Genomic DNA, 13,458 nt, shown 5'->3' with positions numbered 1-13,458 from the left:
TACAGTAAAGGAAGTGTGGTGTTAAGCATGGGTTTCATCATGGACAGTCAAACACTGTGATATCCAAGGTTTCAGTATGTTATACCCTAGTTATTTAGGGAAGTCAATACAGTAAAGGAAGTGTGGTGTTAAGCATGGGTTTCATCATGGACAGTCAAACACTGTGATGTCCAAGGTTTCAGTATGTTATACCCTAGTTATTTAGGGAAGTCAATACAGTAAAGGAAGTGTGGTGTTAAGCATGGGTTTCATCATGGACAGTCAAACACTGTGATGTCCAAGGTTTCAGTATGTTATACCCTAGTTATTTAGGGAAGTCAATACAGTAAAGGAAGTGTGGTGTTAAGCATGGGTTTCATCATGGACAGTCAAACACTGTGATGTCCAAGGTTTCAGTATGTTATACCCTAGTTATTTAGGGAAGTCAATACAGTAAAGGAAGTGTGGTGTTAAGCATGGGTTTCATCATGGACAGTCAAACACTGTGATGTCCAAGGTTTCAGTATGTTATACCCTAGTTATTTAGGGAAGTCAATACAGTAAAGGAAGTGTGGTGTTAAGCATGGGTTTCATCATGGACAGTCAAACACTGTGATGTCCAAGGTTTCAGTATGTTATACCCTAGTTATTTAGGGAAGTCAATACAGTAAAGGAAGTGTGGTGTTAAGCATGGGTTTCATCATGGACAGTCAAACACTGTGATGTCCAAGGTTTCAGTATGTTATACCCTAGTTATTTAGGGAAGTCAATATAGTAAAGGAAGTGTGGTGTTAAGCATGGGTTTCATCATGGACAGTCAAACACTGTGATATCCAAGGTTTCAGTATGTTATACCCTAGTTATTTAGGGAAGTCAATACAGTAAAGGAAGTGTGGTGTTAAGCATGGGTTTCATCATGGACAGTCAAACACTGTGATATCCAAGGTTTCAGTATGTTATACCCTAGTTATTTAGGGAAGTCAATACAGTAAAGGAAGTGTGGTGTTAAGCATGGGTTTCATCATGGACAGTCAAACACTGTGATATCCAAGGTTTCAGTATGTTATACCCTAGTTATTTAGGGAAGTCAATACAGTAAAGGAAGTGTGGTGTTAAGCATGGGTTTCATCATGGACAGTCAAACACTGTGATGTCCAAGGTTTCAGTATGTTATACCCTAGTTATTTAGGGAAGTCAATACAGTAAAGGAAGTGTGGTGTTAAGCATGGGTTTCATCATGGACAGTCAAACACTGTGATATCCAAGGTTTCAGTATGTTATACCCTAGTTATTTAGGGAAGTCAATACAGTAAAGGAAGTGTGGTGTTAAGCATGGGTTTCATCATGGACAGTCAAACACTGTGATATCCAAGGTTTCAGTATGTTATACCCTAGTTATTTAGGGAAGTCAATACAGTAAAGGAAGTGTGGTGTTAAGCATGAGTTTCATCATGGGGGACACTCACCATGTTGATTCCTTGTCATGTCCGCGAAGACTGGACCCATTTATGTCCCACAGAAGTTCTGCTTCAGGAATCAGTATTGTACCCCAAAAAGTGTTAATGTGTTCGTAGAGAAAATACAGGTGTGAATGAGGACAGTTTATCAATACCCTCCAGGTACTTCACCCACATACTAAGGCATTTGTGGTGCTTTATTGACAGTGTATGATTGATATTGACTCTTTGCATTAAGTGAATTGTCATATGGATTTCTATTTCTCGAAATGTTACTTTTACTTAAAACTGTTGCTTAGTAATGTTTCCGGATATAACAGTGACTAAAATGTTTGACTTCACAAATAGTGCATATCTGTGACCGATGTAATTTAGGCAGATGTAGGTATGGATCAGCAATTCCATATTACTATAATTTCATGTGGAACTAACTGATTAATATCTACGCAATCAAGCTTTATTGTAACTGTACATATTATGTGTGTCCAAGACAAATTCATCCATTTTGATGATGTAAGCCCTAGAACTATTGTAATTTGAGCTGTCTATTTGATAGCAATCTGCAGTTTGTTCAACCTTATACCAGATAACATCTTTTTGCATGGTCAGGCTTTACAGGGAACAAATGTGATTCTTCACCTCAGTTAGGTATAAAGTTATGATCTGCAGAATATGTGAGACGTTTGTTTATGTTATTATTCAAGTGCAGTCCAGAATCCTTAGAAGGATCAATGTTTATTTTAAGGAGGAGGAAGGTTGGAAAACTATTAAATCTTTAATGCTTAAAACACTTATCATTTTGATTTCAACAAAACAATGTATATGTTATTTTAGAACTGTAATTTTGTGTTAGTTAATGGATAAACTACATGAAAAAAAACATTCATAAAACAACCCCCACCTGAGAAAATATGAGCCACCATGATGTTGCTGGCACCAGTTGTAAGATGACTGATGATGGCAGCATTAAAAGCTTATGGAGGTGATTACTGTGGTGTCACTCTGAGTGACCTGGTGAATCTCATTGTCTCTGTTTGTTCTGTCATATGGCACTTGCAAAATTACCCACACCTCTCATATGTTAGAGATATTTATATATCTGGGAGTAAATATTGATCTGAACTTAATCTTGGAGATTTTTGTTCCACTTAGTGTCAGATTTTGTGAGCCAATTTGTCATACTGTTTACCATTATCATATATCAGCTTCTTCCTATTTAAAATATAACCCTCAAATGGAAGGGTGAAATAAGTCATCTGAACTTTTTCTGTGGTTAGTTTACTATATTCATGGGAGACGAGTCTGTTTTTTTCTGATTTGGGTTAGTCTCTAGTTTCATGTTGGAGGAAAATAGATGGTGTTTGAAACTGCAGGCATGTTTGGTTAAGATGATTAAGGATTGACCTTGCTAAGTCAGCTGAGAATTAGTTTTCCATCGTGGTCTTGTTCTCAAGCATCTTCGTCCTGTCTAGTGTGTAGCCTCTGTCAGAATGACCACCTTATCTGGAATAGAGGGGAAATAAGACCCAGTTATGTCTGGTGTCCCACTCAAGAGGAGAGATTGGCACCAAGTAGGTCTTCAAAGGAACACATGCTTGTCTGGACTAAAAGCTGGACTAGTATGAAAGCTGGGAATAAAGGTTCTTATGTCAACTTTACTGGCTGGTTCAATTGTCTCATGACCCTTCTCTATCTCTGGCTGTTTGGATTGTCTCATGGCCCTCCTCTATCACTGACTGTTTGGATTGTCTCATGGTCCCTCTCTATATATCACTGACTGTTTGGCTTGTCTTATGACCCTCATCTTTCACTAGATGTTCAATTGTCTCATGACCCCTCTCTATCTATCACTGACTGTTTGGATTGTCTCATGGCCCCTCTCTGTCACTGGCTGTTTGGATTGTCTAATGGCCCTCCTCTATCTCTGGCTGTTTGGATTGTCTCTTGGTCCCTCTCTATCACTGACTGTTTGGATTGTCTCATGGTCCCTCTTTATCTATCGCTGACTGTTTGGATTGTCTCATGTCCCTTCTCTATCACTGACTGTTTGGATTGTCTCATGGTCCCTCTCCATCACTGACTGGATTGTCTCATGGTCCCTCTCTAACTATCACTGACTGTTTGGATTGTCTCATGGCCCTTCTCTATCTCTGGCTGTTTGGAGTGTCTCATGGCCCTTCTCTATCACTGACTGTTTGGAGTGTCTCATGGCCCTTCTCTATCACTGACTGTCTGGATTGTCTTATGACCCTCATCTTTCACTAGATGTTTGGATTGTCTCATGGTCCCTCTTTTTCTCTGGGATCGTCTCATGGTCTTTCTGTATCACTGGATATGTGGATTGTCACATGATCTTTCTCTATCACTGGCAGATTGGATGTCTCATGGTCCCTTGCTGTCTCTGGCTGTTTGGATTGTCTCATGATCCTTCTCAGTCACTGGCTGTTTGGATTGTCTCATGGCCCTCATCTATCACTACCTGTTTGGATGGTCACATGATCCTTCTCTATCAAATGCAGATTGGATAATGTTAGGAATATGTACCTACTGGAAAATACATGGGATTTCTGAAATTGAATAGAAAAGTCAGTGGTCATGGTATTTATATTGAGTATGTGTGACCAGCTCTCTTCTTCAAAACAACAATGCCACTGGTAGCAGTGAGGATGTTTTGTGTCTAGGGTAGTCTGTTCAGAAGTTCAATTTAGATTCCACAAGAAACCATCCTGCAATAATTGACAAAATATCAAAATAAACATCAAAATATATTATATAGGAAAATGTTCTATATAACAAGTAGGTTAACATTTTACAGGTTGCATTAAGTGAATTACAACCTAGACATGTTATGCAAATACACAGTGAAAACATTCACATAATATACTGAGGAAAAACAGTATATTGAAGAAAAATGAACAGTATATTGAAAAAAAGTAAACCTTACCCATTTATGGAATAGAGTTTACAATTTCTACCTGGTTTGGCACCTTTTGTGGCAAGGCCAGATGCAAAGTGCCATGTGCTTGGACACTCAAGGTATTTAATATGCCTAAAAGAAGCCAATCAGAGACTTAATCTCTGGACACAGTCACACAATATGAAATCGAGCCCAGAATGAACCACGAGTCACTTCCGTTGTGATGTAAATATTCCATGAAGGGACATAATTCAGATGCACCTCAACCACATAGAAATTTACTAACAAACCCTCAATAAACCTTTTGTGAACTTTGTAAATCAAATATCAGACAACCACAATGTTCATCAAATAACCCATCACCAATGAAAGCTTTAAACGTAGTTTTGGAGTTTAGCATTTTACATAATTTCATAACTAATGGAACACCTTCACCACATAATAAAATCTGATATGTCTCAGATGACATGACTTCCTGCTACATATGTAACATCTGTGCTACATCTTAGAGTGAAGGATGTACCAAGTGTCATTCCTGTGGTCCTTGACCACTGCCTGACATGTTCTAGAACTAGTCTCTCATATGGAGCTGCAACCAACTGGTTCTGGTTGTGTTCAGCTGCAGCTTTCAAGTGATTGCTCACAGTTTGAAAAATTGATCACATGTGGAAATGATATGCTCAGTAGTTTTCCTTTATCTAGAAGCAAATCCAGGATACCTCAAACAATAGTCTTCATGACATGTCACTTTTACATTTACCTAACCATGCAGATATATTAAAACTTGGCAAGTATATATATAAGGAACTCAGAACCTATCAATACATAATGGAAAGCATATGTTTAAACAACAGGGCATGTATGAAGCAGTGGTGAGATATTGGAGCATTGGAAAGCCAGTATGTGAATGATGGAAAGGATATATTCAAACAAGGGAGAGCCAATATTTAAACAAGGGAGACTCTATATGCAAACACATGAAATCGAGGATCTAAGTAATGAATAACATATATGTAAGCAAGGGAAAGTGTACAAATAAGTAGTGGAGGAAAGTCATAAGCAAGTAATGGGGAATGTATATGTTAGCAGAAAGTTTGTTTCATTGTATCAGAAATGTTGTAAGAATATGTAAGCAAATCAGTGCATTAATGGGAAATATTTACCTGAGCAATGCAAAGAATGAAAGAGCCTTGAGTGTCCGAGTCCCTACTGGGAGAAACGTGTTTACAATAAGCACTGGTACTGGTACTGGAAACAGTGATACATGTTGTGTTAACTACAGCTGAAGGGTAGATGGAGGGAACCTGCTGGGAGAGCTAGAGTACAACAACAAACATATCTAGGTAGTGCAGGCACAGGTACACTCATTGCACATGCAAGTTGGTCTCACTGCTAGCCTCTTTAAGCTGAAGGACATTTTTTCCAGGTTTACTGCAAGTCTCATGTCTTTCCACTGTGAACAAATGACTGTAACAGGTATACATTGGAGGTAGTTGCCCTACTAGATGACAGTGAAGCAGTTATACATAGGACGTAGTTGCCCTACTAGATGACTGTAAAGCATGTATACATGGGACGTAGTTGCCCTACTAGATGACTGTAAAGCATGTATACATAGGACGTAGTTGCCCTACTAGATGACTGTAAAGCATGTATACATAGGACGTAGTTGCCCTACTAGATGACTGTAAAGCATGTATACATGGGACGTAGTTGCCCTACTAGATGACTGTAAAGCAGGTATACATGGGAACGTAGTTGCCCTACTAGATGACTGTAAAGCATGTATACATGGGACGCAGTTGCCCTACTAGATGACTGTAAAGCAGGTATACATGGGAGGTGGTTGCCCTACTAGATGACTGTGAGGCAGGTATACATGGGAGGTGGTTGCCCCTACTAGATGACTGTGAGGTAGGTACACATGGGAGGTGGTTGCCCTACTAGACGACTGTGAGGCAGGTATACATGGGAGGTGGTTGCCCTACTAGACGACTGTGAGGCAGGTATACATGGGAGGTGGTTGCCCTACTAGATGACTGTGAGGCAGGTATACATGGGAGGTGGTTGCCCTACTAGATGGCTGTGAGGCAGGTATACATGGGAGGTGGTTGCCCTACTAGACGACTGTGAGGCAGGCATTACATGGGAGGTGGTTGCCCTACTAGATGACTGTGAGGCAGGTATACATGGGAGGTGGTTGCCCTACTAGATGACTGTGAGGTAGGTACACATGGGAGGTGGTTGCCCTACTAGATGACTGTGAGGCAGGTATACATGGGAGGTGGTTGCCCTACTAGATGACTGTGAGGTAGGTATACATGGGAGGTGGTTGCCCTACCAGATGACTGTGAGGCAGGTATACATGGGAGGTGGTTGCCCCTACTAGACGACTGTGAGGCAGGTATACATGGGAGGTGGTTGCCCTACTAGACGACTGTGAGGCAGGTATACATGGGAGGTGGTTGCCCTACTAGATGACTGTGAGGCAGGTATACATGGGAGGTGGTTGCCCTACTAGATGACTGTGAGGTAGTTACACATGGGAGGTGGTTGCCCCTACTAGACGACTGTGAGGCAGGTATACATGGGAGGTGGTTGCCCTACTAGACGACTGTGAGGCAGGTATACATGGGAGGTGGTTGCCCTACTAGACGACTGTGAGGCAGGTATACATGGGAGGTGGTTGCCCTACTAGATGACTGTGAGGCAGGTATACATGGGAGGTGGTTGCCCTACTAGATGACTGTGAGGTAGTTACACATGGGAGGTGGTTGCCCTACTAGATGACTGTGAGGCAGGTATACATGGGAGGTGGTTGCCCCTACTAAATGACAGTCAGGCAGGTATACATGGGAGGTGGTTGCCCTTTGCTAGATGACTGTGAGGCAGGTATACATGGGAGGTGGTTGCCCCTACTTGATGACTGAGCCACATACCACTGCTGTCCTGACAGGAGGAGGAGATGCGGTGCTGTGCGGTTGTTACATCAAGGTGATGAACAAACCACATGAACACACTAATCAACAGCGTCTGTCTTGAATGGATGGGCATGGGGAAATATGACACCTGCACTGAGTTTCAGATGATGAACTTTGATGCAGATAAGAGGTTAGCAAAAGTAGACCAAAAATATTTTGGAATTCAGTTCTGAGTCCAATTACACATTTTTCCAGGGCCCAAACAGAACCTCAGTACCAAGCCAGCTACATAAATAGAGGTTGATACTGAAAGAATGTAGGGTACTAACTGTACCTTTCCTTTCAATGTCATTCTTTGAAAAGGAAGATAAGGAGATGCTGATGACTGATAGACAGCACAAGGTTGTTTGAACCTGAGCATATTGCCATTGCCTTGTATGTAGAGTCACATCTCACAACAGTAGATATCAATTAACAGAGATTTGAAAGAAGTTATTTCAGTCAGTTGTACAAGAGGCTGGCATCCGCCCAAATCATTTCTCCACGTGTAAAATACATGTTTGAGGTACTGGTATGTGTGTTTACCTGGAGAAAGGTTTTTGCCACGAGGGGGAGCCTCAGATATGTTCACAGTTGTTTCTTGGCATCAAAGATCTTCCATTGCTCATTTGGTGCATTTCTCACTTAGTCCTACAACAGGGAAATATGAGCCGGCTTGTTACAAGGTGTTTTCTTGATCAGCCAAGAAAGTTTTTTGAGTTATTTCTTTCTGCATCTCTCTGTTTCAGTCCTTCAGGTAGTGAAGCGTAACTTGATTAGATAACATTATGTTAAGACACTGACAGAGTAGTGATTTTTGGCTTGTGAAACATGGTGGTGGATACTGTCTGTTTTTAGGTGGTAATACATAAATATTGGTTCATAAGGACACTCCTTGAAGAGAGTTTATAGAGATCAAATCCAGATGACGCTCTTGTGTTGCGTATGGAGCGGTTTCTTTAACAGATTGGTATGCTGGTACCAACTTTGTCTGATGAAGGACATCAGTATGTGTCCAGGTCTCTGTCTCATATCAATGACTGCCTGATGGGTAGGTTCTGCCTGATGGGTATATTTGTTTTATATATATCATCAGAGGTACATTCAGTGGAGAATGAAGGAGATTCAGAGATCGGCTTTAATGATAAGGAGCACTATGGATACAATATTATGGTTGTTGTTTGCAACTGAGAGTGTTTGCTCTCTACTAAAAGTGATGTCTGCGCCTCTTTACCATTCCCCACCTGGAGCTGTTTGAGGGTGACGCCATTCACTGACAGGCCTGAAGCTGTCACTTGAGATATTCACAGTGGATCTTTTATACCATGTAGCATATAGTGACTGTCATTTACAGTCTTAAGCTTGTGGTTGTTATTATTATTATAGGATATAGCACACATATCCATGCAACACGTGATCAAGGCGCTGGTATATTTCCCTCGATCGTTGGATGTCAATCTCAACAGAAACATTGCGCTATCAAACTCAACTCCCTTGGCTGAGTACAAGTCATGCAGCCATTGGATGCATACCACGTTATTGTGACTTTCCCATCCTTTCAAGGTACCCATTCACAGCTTGGTGGATGGTTGACTATTTGTCAAAACTGAAGTGTCAAAGCATGTGTGGTCACTTCTTTGGTTCTGTGATGGTTGTTGGGGTTGCCTAATGTATACATTGTGTACTTAGGGCAAACAAAACTGTATTGAACAGGTCTGATGAATAGGTTTGATGTATTCTGTAAGCTCCACAGGTCTCTGTATTGTGTACTCAATGTATGTATTGTTCATTGTTTTGTTTCAGATATGTATTCTGGGCAGACCAGGGCTCCAAGAAGATAGAGCGGGTGTGGTTGGATGGAAGTCACCGAACTGTGCTGGTCAATAGCAACCTCCACTGGCCCAACCAGCTGGATGTTAGCTATGGCACAAGGTCAGTGTTCCAAAAACACACAATACTTTTAGCACAACGATTTCCCTTTTTCCAAAATTGACTATTTATCCAATATTCTTTCATATATCTTCCAATCATAGTGCTTCGTTTTTAAGCACCATTACAGCACCTAGTGGGCATGAAAGCAGGAAAATCAGGATCAGAGATTCATTTCCCCAAACACTGGCTTTGTTTTTTACACATCTGTGGCCTACAGAGTAACCAGTCATGTGAAATAATGGCCAGAGCTTCACTGTCATGAGAGTGAAAGTTTGGAGGTCAGATTCCCTCACTGTTCTGTCACCAAAACAAATTGGAAGCTGATTCCTGTTGTTTCCCTGCCTGGTGTTTGGCAGTAAGGTGGTAAGATGAGGGTTGGTCAGCTAAAGTCGCACAGGGAATCTGAATGGAATATCAGTGTTGGCTGTGACATCTCAGTGAGCTGGTGCCATACCACAAACACTAAGTGTGGACTGTACATGCACATTGCTATAGAAGTGAATTAGTCTTTAACATGCTGCCATGTCAAATCCCATTTTGCCGCACCCCAGAGTAGCTGGGTGTATCGGTTACAAGGTTTTATGACAGTTTCATGAAGCTGGAATTATGCTTCTTTCGCTGTGAAACCACTTGATGAGTCAAAGTGTTGACATATTGAAGTCCTGCCAAATCATGATGAAGTTTACCTAACCTGACTCCTGAATGAGCAGATATGTTTTGAGGCCACATGTGGCCAGGAAATTGGGGAAAACAGAGGTTTTGTTTCAAGGTGGAATTGTTTTTATAACAATAACATTTCTTAATTAAATGGAGCCAGTGAGTTCAGGAGACTTCCATGTAGCATGGTTGAGCTGGGAGGATCTTTTCATCTGCATCTGTCTTGATGTACGTCATGGTTGTGCAATTCATAGATGAAATATGTGATATGCCATCACTTCAGTCATGATAACTTAATAATGAAGTTTAGTTGGCTTCAGTAGTATGTCTGTAAACGCACTAATATCGTATTTAAATGTGAACGTTCTGACTTTTCCCAAGTTTAGTAATGGTAAGTTTGATTCAACCCATCATTCAATAATCCTCTAACCTCACTCAAATATGAGGGTGTCTCACAGTGACATCAGGTGATGACCAGGCATTCTGTATAAATTGATCTAGTATGGTGGAGTGTGGTTAATGACATGACTGGACATGTAGGCCTAGATTAGGCTCCTCTATGAGGTCTAAGAAACCTATTTCAGTTGTTCCCAGCCATGGCAGAATATTGCAACAGCAACTATGTTCACTCAGATTTCTAGATTGCTAGGATACAACACTGCACTAGAAAGTGGTCTTAATGGAGATAAACTACTAACACAGACATCCATCACCTGGACACCCAGACATCACCTGGACACCCAGACATCAGCTGGACTTCTTGTTGTGTAACATGATACTGTGGATTACTCATAAGATAACAATGGCCTTTGCCTCCAAAAGTTGACTGAATATAGACAACTTGTTGTGGAAGATCCTGCTATATAGAGCAACAGTTTGTGCATCCTCAAGGTGCCAAATTATAGAAACGGTTCGAGACCAAACATCTGACTAAATAAAAGTTTAAAGGTTCATGAATATAGAAACAACTTGATGCCAAAGAATTTTAGCAAAAGATATTTACTCACTCACTCACTCACTCACTCACTCACTCACTCACTCACTCACTCACTCACTCACTCACTGTCATGTACAATATTTTCATATCTCAGAAAAAGGAAAGATTTGCTCACATCTTCATTACAGTTAGTGGGCCGGTGAGATAACCCAGGAGTCAAAGCGTTCACTCATTACGCTGAAAACCCAAGTTCGATTCTCCACATGGGTACAATGTGTGAAGTCCATTTGTGGTGTCCCTTGCTGGAATATTGCTAAAGGTGGTGTAGAACTAACCTTACTCTCTCACAAGTTAAGTTAGTGGTCACAGTTAGTCATGCATAGATGTTAGTCACTGTGCTTACCTGCATATGACTATGTTGTGTGTGTTTGACAGACGACTTTACTGGGTTGACCAACGGAAACAGCACATCATGTCCTGCAACATTGATGGCAAGGATATCAGCAAGGAGCGAGACCTGTCCAAGATTGCCAACAGTGACCCAGTTTTTGGATTGGTGGTGTTTGGTAACACTGCTATCTTCAGTACATGGTTCAGTGCTGGGATCCACTCAACCCTTGTGGCCACGCGACTCAGCTGGAGGGATGAAACCATCGCAACACTATCTGGAAGTCGAGAACTATTCAGTCTGGTTGCCACCACTCATTCAATGCAGCCACCCAGTGAGTATGAGCTGAGTTGCCTCCCTTGATGAAGTAAAGAAAGTGACAAAATTGATAATGGTTTGATGGGATTGAATGATAATGTGAAGTCTGTCTCTACAGTAATAATTTGTAATATCTTTTTTATATTTATCATAAATTGTGAAAGTATTTTGAAATTAGTATCTATGCGCTTTTGATCACATTTTGACAGAACATGTTGATTTGTGAAAATGATGTCAGTATATGTGCCTGGAAGTTTGCTGTTTACAATCCATATCAAACTTGGTTAAGATGTCACATGAACTAGAAAAGTATGCATCTGACCATCAGTTATTGAACAGCCTGTTGAAACTTTTTAGGTAACCACCCATGTGGCCAGGAGGATCGAGGTGGGTGTTCTCACCTGTGTCTGCCAACAAGGGGGACCTCATACAGGTGTGCCTGTCCATCCTTTGGAGGTCTTGCCCTCAGTTCCAACAGCAAAAGCTGTGAAGGTGAGAATTCATTAAAGAAGTAGACTAATATTTGTAAGATAAGTTCATGCTGTTGTGACATTTATCAGTGCATTTTTTCACATTTCACTGATGAACATTGTTGAATATCTTTCTGAGTATACCACTGTACAGCAAATGTGCCAGGTGTCTACTTCAGGTTTGACTTTGTTGTGTGAATAATTGCTGTGTGTTTCCAGTGCCAAGTGAGTTGCTGTTCTTCACTCTGAAGAACTCTGAGGACATTGGCTTTATCTCCCTGACTGGTGGACAGTCACCCGACCTGACCCTTGTTGGCCGCAGCCCAAGTCCTAGTGCTGTCAGCTATGACCCTATTGAACAGGTACTATCATGTACCTTATGTTAGTCCATTTATATAGTGCTGAATCCACACCAACATCATAATCATAGCACAAATAATTATTCCTCCAGATAACCCAATAGAAATTTATGTAGTGGCATGACTTATCCTACCATTTTTCTGCTGTACAAACAGAAGCTGAAGGTAGAACCACATGTTTCACATATGCTTCATTGTGCAGCAGGATTGATGTGCTAGAAACTGCCCGCAGTCAAGCTGCTAAACATGGTCACCCATCCAAGAACTCTCCACACTTATAGTTGCCTAACTTAAACAGATTTGTAATTTGAGCTCTATGCACAGGACCACACAGCACCACAACTACAGATAGGTTTCGCTTGGTCCAAACAAAGGGGTCATGTAAAAGCTATAAGTCCTTCTTCCACATGCTGAAGAACCGTACAAACCAATTATAAAACATACTATTCAGTGTACAAAGTATTTTATAGTACACCATATTAAGGCTTACTTCATAATCATATAAGGTCATCATGAGTTACATTAAGGATATTGTGTTTTGATGGTGACTTCACAGTTTGTCTACTGGAGTGACACAAAGGAGAACATCATCTACCGAACAAGTCTGGATGGGTCAGAGAGAGAGGTGTTCCTCAACTGTACTCATGGTGTGGGTGTTGTTGATGGTGAGTATCATGTCTAACACAGCTTAAAAGCGCAACTGATGTAGGTAGCCTGAAAGATAATCTTTTGATCCTGACCCTGTCACTTGATACATGGGCACTGATTGTTTTCCCTCCCCAAGGCCTGGCAGTGGACTGGGAGGCTCGCAGACTCTACTTCACCAACATGGGGCATTCTACCCCTGGCCTTGACGGAGTTGTCTACTCCTGGCATCGCATTGAGGTCATTGGCCTGGACGGCCGCAACAGGAAGACAGTAGTGACAGATGTTGAGAGTCCCCGAGGTCTGGACTTGGATATTAGGAATGGGTAAGCCATTCAGACTGAATCAAAAGTGTGGATTTTTGCCAGCTTTTAAATTCCATTTTTGCTGACTATGTGTATTATATTACTAATATCAGTGAAAATGGAAGTTGTTGTAT

General features: G+C 41.1%; 1 protein-coding gene across 1 annotated transcript in view; it reads left to right on the top strand.

Moving 5' to 3' along the window:
* LOC137257597 (uncharacterized) overlaps positions 1 to 13,458 on the top strand; it is a 106,246-nt gene that overhangs the window by 72,677 nt on the left and 20,111 nt on the right. The window contains exons 5-10 of the mRNA XM_067794915.1: positions 9,117 to 9,245; positions 11,275 to 11,561; positions 11,903 to 12,037; positions 12,235 to 12,377; positions 12,931 to 13,039; positions 13,159 to 13,345. Coding sequence (XP_067651016.1) covers positions 9,117 to 9,245; positions 11,275 to 11,561; positions 11,903 to 12,037; positions 12,235 to 12,377; positions 12,931 to 13,039; positions 13,159 to 13,345 — 990 coding nt within the window. The remainder of the gene's footprint in view (positions 1 to 9,116; positions 9,246 to 11,274; positions 11,562 to 11,902; positions 12,038 to 12,234; positions 12,378 to 12,930; positions 13,040 to 13,158; positions 13,346 to 13,458) is intronic.

The sequence above is a fragment of the Haliotis asinina genome, chromosome 12, assembly GCF_037392515.1.
Source record: "Haliotis asinina isolate JCU_RB_2024 chromosome 12, JCU_Hal_asi_v2, whole genome shotgun sequence".
In the NCBI taxonomy this organism is placed as follows: domain Eukaryota; kingdom Metazoa; phylum Mollusca; class Gastropoda; order Lepetellida; family Haliotidae; genus Haliotis; species Haliotis asinina.
This window is presented reverse-complemented; position numbering and strand designations above follow the sequence as displayed.